Source organism: Grampus griseus (genome assembly GCF_964374135.1).
Source record: "Grampus griseus genome assembly, chromosome: 17".
Taxonomy (NCBI): domain Eukaryota; kingdom Metazoa; phylum Chordata; class Mammalia; order Artiodactyla; family Delphinidae; genus Grampus; species Grampus griseus.
In genome coordinates this window covers 33,427,568-33,438,586 of record NC_139011.1, presented here as the reverse complement: position 1 = coordinate 33,438,586, position 11,019 = coordinate 33,427,568, and the positions used below count along the sequence as shown (strand labels likewise).

Below are 11,019 nucleotides of genomic sequence, written 5' to 3'. Positions count from 1 at the left end.
ACACCACCTCTCCAGTATTCGGCACTGGCTGTGGAGACTGAGGGTGGGCAGGTGGTATGGTATCGCAGGCCAGGACAAAACACGTGGACAGGGGTGGCATTACCTCAGAATGATGTTACTGCTTGTGTTTTGCTTAATGGTCATGATCTTCCCTATATTGTGCCTGTTAGACATCTTGCAGCTTGCCCTACTCTGAGTGAAGGGAATCTGTTTGTGGACTGGGTGACAATGGTGGCCTCACTGAGAAATGAGTTTGATTGGTGGCTCTACAGCGAAATGCCATTGTCAACCTCTGAGAGTCCATGAAAAATTGACTTGATAAGTTCCTGGTTCCAAAGCCCACCTGTTGGACTGTCTGTATTGCATTTGTGGTGTTTGGTTGCAGTTGTACTTCTACCTACCTGTCCTCGGGGATATAGCAGAAGAAGTATGGGCCAAGATTATAAAGGTCGTACAGGGTATGTAAGGGTGGAGTGTTTGACCACGCCATTCAAGATGACTGTCCTCTTGCTCTGTATATCCCCTGTTCAGCCAGTACCTGCTTCACGCACATGACTATCCAATCTCCTTAATTATAGGGCTTAATTAGTAACTGCCTATGTGCTTGCTTCCTGCCCCAGCTGCTGGTCTCTCTGGTGATTTATGAGCCAACCTGACCATTAATTCCCCCTATAAATGGTAGCCTCCTCCTCCCCGGGGTAGCAAAGACTGCTGGATGTCCTGCTTGCTGTCTGCCACAAACAGTGAGGTGTTGCTCCAGGACCTTGCTTCAGGTGTGTAAGATCCCTTGTCCAATAAGTCACTGATGTCTCTGTTGCTGTCTCTAGGCTCTTTCTTCAGTCTTGAGGCTGGCAACTACAAGCCTTGCAGGCCTGTGGGTTGCAGCCCAACATATGATTTTGATCTTCAGTTTACTGCGACTTGTCTTGTGGCATAGCATGTGATCTATCCTGGAGAATAGAACTTTTGCTTTTAAAAGACTTGCCTGATTAGATAGGTTGGACCCACCCAGGATAATCTCCCGTTGAATTATAGTCAGCTGATTAGGGACCCTAATTTCATCTGCAAAATTCCTTTTGCCATATTGTTGTATAATCATGAAGGTGATATCCAATGGTATTTACAGGTCCCTACAGTGCTCAAAGGAAATTATACTGGTGTTTACCCCAGGGGGGCAGGAATTGTGGGATCCATCTTAGAATTCTGCCTACCACAGACTGCCCCCTGGCCATCTTACACTCCTTATACCACTGAACCAACAGGTGAAAAATGTTAATCTACTGGTGTTATGATCTCAGTTACCACAGGAAATTGGTTGCCTTTACAATGGAAGCAAGGAGGATTTTTTTCTGGAACCCAGGAGATTTTCTGAGGTTCCCTTCAGTACTTCCATGCCAACAGTAAAGATCAATGGAAAGCTACAGGAACTGGAAAAAGGCAGGACAATTGAGGATTCAGACCATTCAGAAGGAAAGGATTGAATCATTCTACCAGTAAAGAATCTGGATGGAGCTGTGGGTTCTGGCTGTGGGCAAGGAAAACAGGGAATAAGTGGGTGAAGGTGGAAGCTATAGACGTCAACTCTGACCTCGTGAATAACTACAGAAACCAGGGCTGGTAGCTTTGCATATTTTCTGCTATATGTATGTGTTTATTCTAACTTCTCCTTCCCATTTTAATTTTATATAACACTAGGTGGAGGTCAACTTTACAGTGTAGTCTTTAGTGGGACCTAAGACTGAAATTGAGGCCTAATTAATATAGGCAGCAATGGATTCAATGACCGTTGGGGTTTGTGTTTTACCAGGGGGAAGGGCAAGAACTTCACTTATCAGAGGGTTAGCTGTTTCTTGCTAAAATGTAGTTTCTTTGCTGGGCAGGCGTTGAAATGTGTGTAGAATGGTGCATATGAAAGCAGAGAAGTCAAAGGGGTCGACTGAGCTGCTTATGAACTTATTGCTTCCCAGCTCCAAATTCATTCTCCAATTGCACACCCAGAGTGCTCAGTCCTTTGACTACCTTGTAGCCCCAGCCCAGGAGCCTTGGTGATCACCTTGCTGCGGTCTTAAGAGGCACACCATGTGCTTCTGGCTTCATGCTGTAGCAGCCCACAGCCCTCACCACGCACACTCCCAAGCATGACCAGGCCTGACTTTCCTGCCCCCTGCAGGGCTCTTCCTGAGACCTTTCCAAGGTGGGCAATGTCTGCTCTGGCTTGGCACCAGCAGAAACCTCCCAGCTTCCTCAGCAACCTGCTTAGGTGCCTTGGCTTGCCTGTGTCCTAAGTGATTGTTTCCTGTTTATCAGATGACCCTAAACCAGCTCTGGCACAGGCAACCCAGCAAACTTTCTCACCAGCCAGTGGTTGTCTGCAACCACACCTTCTCCAAAATTCAATTAACTATCAAGTTAAGAAAAAGGGAATTCTGTTGGAGCCAAACTGAGTATTATAACCTGGGAAGCAGATTCTCAGAAAGCACTGAGAACTCTTCCACCTGTTAGAAGTTGAAGGCATAGACTTATCCTTTTTTTTTCTTTAATTGATTCTATTTTTTACATAAAAAGTTCAGTAAAAATTGGATAAAGTGATGTTTTTGTTTTTTTTGTTTTGTTTTGTGGTACGCGGGCCTCTCACTGTTGTGGCCTCTCCCGTCGCGGAGCACAGGCTCCGGATGCGCAGGCTCAGCGGCCATGGCTCACGGGCCCAGCCGCTCTGCAGCATGTGGGATCTTCCCGGACCGGGGCACGAACCCGCGTCCCCTGCACTGGCAGGTGGACTCTCAACCACTGCGCCACCAGGGAACCCCAAGTAAAGTGATTTTAAGCAGTAAATCAATCTTATCAACATAGCACAAGGCTGGCCGAAACCACAAGGCAGCCTGCTCTGGAATATTTACATGATAACGCATTAAACCTTGCAGGAGAACTTAAACCATCCTTACAAAGTCTTCTGTGATCCTAGCACGCAGAGACTTAAAAGCAAAACAAAAGCCAAAAACCAGGAAAGACAAATTATTTTCAATATATTCACATAGACATTAAAATATAATACAGATCGTCAGGGTAAGGGGTCGTGGGTGGGGATGCGCATGAGTCTGTGCGCTGACAGCACCGCCAAGGAGGAGGCCCAGCCTTGAGAGTGGGGTCAGGCCTGGCCGGGGTCTCAGAAGGGAAGGTCTCAAGGGCCTAAACACTTGCCTCAGATGGCCTCTACCAACAGCTCACAACCAGGGACCGCTTGTTGTAGATGGAGCTTATTTTTGTGAGCTCATTCTGCAGGTTTGAATTCCCCAGGGTGATGTGTCATCAGTAGCACAGCCCTGACAGTGGGGTGGGGAGAGAGGGCCCACGGGATTTCTTCTCCCCAGAGTCTCTCCTACCAGCTTGCCCGTCCTCCCACCCTGGCCCTGAAGGTCACTCTAATTCAGTGTCCCGTTTGGGTGTGTAAACAGCCCCAAACTTCTGCATGTACTTCTTAATGTACTCCTTGGTTTTGTGTCTCACATTCTCATTGCACTCCAGGTCCTCGGGGTTCTTATAGTACTTCAGCTCCTTATTCGTAACGCCGTGAGTCAGCTTGCGAGCTAGGTGTTTGAAATCTTCAGTTGTGGTAATTCTTCCCACTTTGCAGTCAGGTTTCCAGTAAGGGTTCAGGCACTGGACGATGAACTGGGACATCTCTTTTCTGAATACTTGTTTGCTTTTCTTAGCCAGTTCACTGGAGGCGTCTGCTTCTGCTGTCTTAGGCTTTTTTGAGGTCTTCATGGGATTTTCATCATATGTTGGGGTTCCCAGGTCCATCTCAGCTTCATGCTCAAGGCTGGCATCATCTCCTGGGCTTTCCCAAGTAGGAGGATCCCACTGAGTCTGCCTTGTGATCACATGGGAGTAGTAAATCTTCCCTTCTGGGTCTCGGGCTGTCTTCCAGTTGGGAGGTAAGACAATGGTTTTTGGTTTGGGAGGAGATGGGGGTGGTAAGTCCAAGAGGTTATTTGTCACAACCATTTCAGGTGGCTGGAAGGGCTGAGGCTGCCCTGGTGCAACTATTGTAGTCACGGCTGTGGCTGACTGTACCACCACTCCTCGTGGGTGAGCTGTGAGAATCTGCTGTCCCTGGATGTACTGAAGACTTGGCTGGGCATAACCCTGTACAACTGGTGGAGTTGTCTGTGAATAGGGTGACGTCACACCACAGACAGTTGGAGCAGCCTGTCCTTGATAATATAAGGTTGCTTGAGACTGTGCAGGAGAGTACTGCTGCTGTACACTCACGGACTGTTGGTTTGAATCCCAAACACCATAATTCTGTCCCTGGACTGGGCCTGGGGCTGGCAGTGGCAGGACGGTGACCCTGGAGTCTTGGTGTACCACACCATCACTTTGGGCCACATACTGTGAACTGGAAACTTCCACAGGGGCTGCCACATGTGGCACCATGGGCACAGGTGGAGGGGCAGCAAGGGGTTCTGTAGAATGTCCCACCAAGGGCTGAGAATAATCATAAGGAGAAGGAGAACACACAGGATCCATGCTGGGTGTGGGGAGGAGCACTCTTTCCAGCATTAAGATTGCTGGGATCCACATAGGCCTGCCTGGGGTAACCTGGTGGGTAGCCAGCAAAGGGGTGATGAGGGGCATGGTAGCCAAGAGAGTCACAGGGCAGTGGAGACGCCATTCCCAGGTTCTGCAGCTGCTGCTGTTGTTTTTGAACCTCCCGCTGAGCTACCTCCTGCTCAAACAACTTTCAACGCTTCTCTGTAGAAAGTTGATTGCGATCTTGAATTCGTACTTTCCTTTTAGAAGTTGGTGTATCATATCTGCCACCTGGCCTTTTTGTTCCCCGCTCATAGGCAGAAGGTGGTGGTGAGAGGGAGCCCCTTCGTTTCCTTTTCTCTTTATTTTGAGTTTGTTTGTCTGGGTCTCTCTCTCTTGACCTGTTAAGAGTCTTTGGGGCAACTGTTTGATCTCTGAAGCCAAAAGCATCCCTTCCTCGTTCGGTTATTGTGCTCTCCTTTTCAGTTTGCCTTTTCTTTGGAATTCGATATACCTCCTTTAGGTCTTTCCAACTGTCCAGGAGCTTGGTGGCCAAATCACTTATATCTACTGTTTTATGTGGCTGTTCCTGGCTCCTCTCACTCTCCACATCAGACACACCCTCCTCTTCATCTTGGGATGGTGTTTCCTCAGCAATAGGTTCGTCTAGTTTTGTGCCATTGCTCTCTTAGGCTCTATTTCAGTGTCAGCCTCTGGTTCAGATGTGGGTAGCTTAATGGCCTCCACAGCAATGTCACTATCAACTTTAGATTCAGGTAGCTGTTGTGTGAGTAGCTGTTGTTCCTCTTCTTCTATAGGGACGTTTTCTAACTGGTCGAGGTCCTCTTTGCCATCCTTGCCTTCTAGCTCGCTGGTAGCATCAGAAATCGCACTGTCCATGCCATTTTCACTTATAATTTTAAGTCTGCGAAACATTAGCTTCTTGGGGGTGTCTGTGTCAGCTTCTATGCTCAGCTTGGTGGAAGGATCAGATGTGTTGAGTGGTGTGTGAGCACGTGATGTATTCTCGCTAGAATACCCATCTCCTTCGCTCAGCTGAGGGACAGCAGTCTTGATTTGAGACCAACGTTGAATAATAGGAAGCACTTTGCTTTCCTCCAACATATTTTTAGTAGGAATGGGTAGATGTTCCAAAGTCTTTATAATCTCTTCCTGAAGCTTCTGGTTACTTTCCCGGCCATCACGTAGCTCTGCCATCCAGATCCACAACAAAGGCAGCCCCTGACATTCCAGAAAGGACTTCAGGCAAGACTGTGAATGTGTGTTCTGTATGAGCTTGAGACAGGTAAGTTTCTGTTCCAAAGTTTCAATTCTAACCGTTAGCCAGGATAAGCTGAGCACTTGGTTTTTATCAGAGAGACACTCACCATTCTCCATCAGAGCTTCTAGCTCTCCATCCACCGAATCCTTCTTCCGAGATCGTTCTTTCTTCATTTTCCCTCCTGCTGCTCTGAGGCTGACTCTGTTCTCTCCTCCCAGGTAACCCCGGCAATTAGCCGACCCACAGAAACATCTCTGTGCTTCCTTGCCATATCTCTGGAACTGATAGTCAAATGTTAACTCTGAACCTGAAGGAACCAGTTTGGTGGTAAAAATCCCAACTCTCAGTTGTCCGTTCACAGTCCATTTTTGAGCCTCACAGTTTGGTTCACAGCTGTGATTCATGAACCGGGAGCAGTTTCCTTTCTGAGTGGCATCTATTATCTCATCATTCTTCAGGGCCATGAAATAGTAGGGCCATGGATGTTTCTGTTTCGTGCATACTCCTTTACCCGGGCCTTAAACTCTTTATGATCAGGTACCTCTCCACAATATTCCAGGACAAAGGTGTTCGAAGGAAGATCTTTAGCAGCTCTCAAGCCCCAGCCTTTCTTTTCTGTGAGTATGACTTCCACATCTGCATGCTGTTTTCTTTGGAACCGTCTATTGGAACAATAATCCCCATTTGGACAACGAGACGAACATTCAATCATGAGGAGACGATTAAGACAATCTTCCCCACATGCTATTTCACCTTGAGCTCTTTCATGTTTAGAAAGAGGTGTACACTCACACTGCATTCGCTTAAAATCCCGATGGGATTTATTCTTCTTTCTTTCTGTTAAATAAACATTTTCTTCAATCAGATCAAAATAAGAAGGCATCTTCCCTTGTTTGGCACATTCCTTCCACCGCTCTGGGTCCCTGAAGTCCTCCATGACACACGAAGGCCCAACCAATGCTGAGCCTAGAGGCACTGCTGTCTCTCCCTGCTCTACCTCCACTCTGACTTTCTTTCTGTCCTGAAGCTCACCGTCACTTTCAGAATCACTCTCCAACTCCTGTCTCCTTTTTTTAAGAGGCCCTTTATCTTTCCTATCATTTTGTTCTAAGTTTTCCGAAAGATCTTTCTTCTCATTCACAGCTAAAGAGTCCTTAATGGAATTGCTGCTTATTTCAGGTGCTTGCACTGACCCCTTGTCCTTCTGAAGGGACAGAAAAAATTTATTGGACTGGCCTGAAAAGTGAGATCCTCCACGTTGATCCCAATTTTCCTCCTCTTCACGGTCATCTGTTAAGGAATCTGGTACCTGCCCTTGAATTCGATCATACACAACCCCAGTTCCAGGCAGTCTACCTGCTGATCTTGGGTCCCAGTAGCCATTGCCTTGCCAGTAATTATGTGTCCCACTATACTGTTCTGTACTTTGCTGATACTTGTGTCCACCACAGGCTCCATAGCTGCTGTCAGGTTGCTGATATGTGGTAGTAGGCTTTTCTTGTTGAGAGAAGTCCCACCCTAGATTTCTGAGCTCTTCCGATGATGAACGGAAACCATCCACTCGGGAGATCTCACAAGAAGAAAAATTTGACTGTTTTTCCCAGTCTGCTATCTGGCCTGTTAGGGAAAGTGGTCTGTTGCCGAGACTTAACTTGAGACATCTTCAGAATCATCAGAAGAATAAACTGGCAGCTCTTCTTGCTGCCGAGAAGTTATTTTGGCTTTCGCTGCTTCCTCAGAATTTGGATGACCTAGAGGGTCAGATTTTGTGTCTGTATGACTTGTACTATCAACCCCATCTCTCTGAGGATGAGCAATTTCAGACAGGTGATTATCTATCTGTTTTCGGCTGGGCTGTGTAAGAGAGATTTCTGAATTCTTCTCTGTTGCTTTGTGAAAGAACTTCTCAGTTTGAGGACAGGCTTTACTTGCTATACTCTCAAATTTTTCCTCATATGAATGCCTCCTTGGCTCCAATCGCTCATCTTCCCAGTGGTCAGAATAGTGTCTGTAACTTTGACTGCTCCGAGAAGAAGAAGGACTTGTTTCTTCCATGGGCAAAGTAGAATTCTTTGGCACAACCACAACAGACTGAAGACGGTTTCTTGGAATACTGCTATCATCAAAATCTGTATCTTCTGAATCACTTTCATCACTTGAACTTTTGGAAGAACCAGAATAATCTTCATGGACAGTGGATACAATCTCTGAGGCATGACCACTACTGTCACATTTTAAGGTATATGTTACACCATCACTGTCCTCCATGATTAAATTCAAATCACAAGAAGAAAATACAACTTCTGAGTCATCAGAAGTATGTGTATGTCCTCTTCCACCTTCTTCACCTAAAGAGATTTCTGGTCTTCCTCTTCTATCAGGCAGTATGGAGTTCCCTTCTTCTTGAGCCTCTTGCACACATTTCCCAGATAGTCCATTATTATGCCTGTTTTCCCAGGAAGCAAATCCTCTTCCTGAATCAGGAAGGCCACCGGCTACTTCTATTATTTCTTTCTCTGCATGCTTTAAAAACTCTGAGCTTTTACTCTTCAGCACATCATCCAAAACTGGAGATGTATTCTCTCCACATTGCAAGAGAGTTAAACTGTCTACGTTTGTCCCTGCTGGAAGACTCTGAAGAGATGAAGCAATACATGAGCTCCCTGTAGGTGGATATAAATCAACAAAATGATTAACAGAAGCTGAACTAGTACTACCAACACTCTGCTTATATTCTCCACATGCAAATTTTGAGTGCTGGTCTGTCAGACTTCCATTATCACATATAACTGTTTTTGATTTCAAATGCACATTCATAAAGCTATTTGAAGAAATCTTCGTTACTAAAGGCTCAGTATTTTCAGCTCCGGAATGACACAAAGAAGGGCAGTTGTCGTTTGAAGTACAGTATATATCTGAATCTTTGGTTTTACAGCAAGAAACTCTCACATCAACTGGTTCTTTAACTATTGTTTTGGAATAATCTATAGTCATAACTGGCAAAGGTATTAGTTGATCCTGGTGTGGCGACACTGGAGGTTCTGTTTCTCTAAATGGGCTTTCTGACTTACTATGCTGCATGCGAGTATCGTCCATGTCTTTTTCTTTACATCTATTAATGTTTTGAAATCCATTTGATGAAAGCATGCACGTTTTGACCAAAGGGGATACCTCTGATCCAGTCACACTATCATCAGAAGACATCAAAACAGTGTCACGTTTAGAAGTGCAAAATGTTGCCAAATCAGATTCTGCCCCAGGAGATCCGTTTATATTAAATTCGGTGGGACAAGAACTTCTTAATTGATCATTCTTCACTTTACATAAAGAGTCTAATTCCTTAATACTATCGTGACTATCATGTCCTATAAATTCAGACTTAAAAACAGGTGATTCATCTAGCTTTTTAAAAGTAGGTGAATCATTTAATCGATTTGATGGGGATGGAGACCCAATCTTCTCTCTTTCAGGAACTTCACTAATCACTCTTAATTCACTACCTTTAGAACAAGGAGTCTGTAAACTAAAAGAATGAGGCTGTTTGATTTCCTCATTCAATTCTGTACAACAGAAAGAATTTTTAAATTGATCAGACTTGGGTGCAGGTTTTGAAGGGGCAGCTTTATAACGGGAAGCACTCTGACCGTGCTTAGAATATGATGACCCGCGTCGGAATCCCTGGTCATTAGTGGGAGAATAACATCTTTTCATTGCTTCATTTTCTGAAGTCCTTTTGGATTCTCCTTCTAATTTTGAAGAATCCTTTCCTCTTTTTTCCATCTCTAAGTAAGAGGACTCAGTTTTACAGTATCCGTCAGTCTTGCCCTGTTATTGGTATATGGCCGAGACTAGCGTGCCCTCTCTCGATAAGGGGAGCTCCTACGGTAACGACCATCATAATGAGAGTCATCATAATGGGACCGTTCTGACCGAGAATAGGATGAAGTAGTTCTAGAACCTCTGTCAGATTTAAACGAGACCTGCTCCGCCTTCGTGCTCTCTCTGATCTACAGCGAGAAGATATATAACGAGTATCGCTTTCAAGTTTTGAGTAGCTAAAATATTTATCATCTCTCTCTGTTTTAGATCGTGAAGATTTCAGGAGCTCTGCTTAATGTGTAATGCAGATGCACACTGGGCATTAGGGAGGGAGAAGGCCCAAACAGAATTCTGTGTTTATTTTTTTTGTACTGCCTTTAAATTTTATTCCCTCAGAGGTATGAATGCCAGAGGGGGATCCTCTTCCAAGCTTGCCTTTCCTTGGGTACTCTCCTCTGCCCTAGGGTACTGTTAAGAGTTCTCAACACGCAGTCCTCCCTCAGCATGAGCAAGGAATTGGTCCTAAGGCTCCCCCTGCCAGTCCCTAAGGCTCCCCCGCCAGTCCCCTGCGATTGCTGAAGTCTCTTATATAAAATGGAGTAGTACAGTCTGCCCTCAGTACCTCGGGGCTCCACATTGGAGGATTCTGCATCCGAGGATTCAATCTACTGCAATTCAATTTACGGTTGGTTGAATCCGGGGTGCAGAACCCGTGGATACAGAGGGGTAATTGTATTTATTTCACTCTATAATTCACTTAAGAATTCTGGTTAAATTTACCGTGTTCTGTCTCCTGGTTGGACCTAGATTGGTAGAGGTGTGATGACTTGCTTGAGTTTGGGACAAAGAAGTGAGCATGAGTAGCACTTTCTCCCCTCTCTTTGGGAATAAGCTGCTCACAGAAAGCATGCATTGGGCCCCATTTCTCCATAAGTCTTACAAGGGCAGGCGGCAAAATAGTCTGGGGCCAGTGCTGTCTGTGGCTGGATGCGTATGTCTGTATCATTATGGGGCTCAGTGTAAGGAAGCCCTCTTTTACACAGATATAAGGCTGAAATTAGAGAATGAGGGTTATTAGTAATAAAGATAATACATCATGTTCCACATACCTCTTGTCTACTTATGAATTACTTTAGAACCTGGGTGGGGAAGAGGTTAACATGCTTCACTTAAGGGAAGAAGCTTATTACTATTTCTTTTGACAAGTTGAGTGTGAATTGGTTTTATCACTTTCTAGGCTTGTTCTATTCATAATTAACATATATTGAAACTTACATTAATATAAACAAACAATCCTGCAATATTTGCTGTCAGAAAATAGATAAGGGACAACCTTCAAATCCAACTTTTGTGTAGTTGGGCCTTCAACTATAAGCAGGTTTTAG

General features: G+C 45.1%; 1 protein-coding gene across 1 annotated transcript; it reads right to left on the bottom strand.

The window, feature by feature from the left end:
- Positions 1-3,328: 3,328 nt before the first annotated feature.
- Positions 3,329-10,547, bottom strand: LOC309835221 (histone-lysine N-methyltransferase SETD2-like; the record flags this gene model as incomplete). Its single annotated transcript, XM_082674644.1, is given in 11 exon segments — positions 3,329-4,551; positions 4,553-4,744; positions 4,748-5,223; positions 5,226-6,291; positions 6,294-7,410; positions 7,412-7,473; positions 7,475-9,645; positions 9,648-9,663; positions 9,667-9,788; positions 9,791-9,925; positions 10,415-10,547. Coding segments are annotated over 11 exon segments (6,627 nt in total). The 3' UTR covers positions 3,329-3,414.
- Between the last annotated feature and the right edge of the window lie 472 nt (positions 10,548-11,019).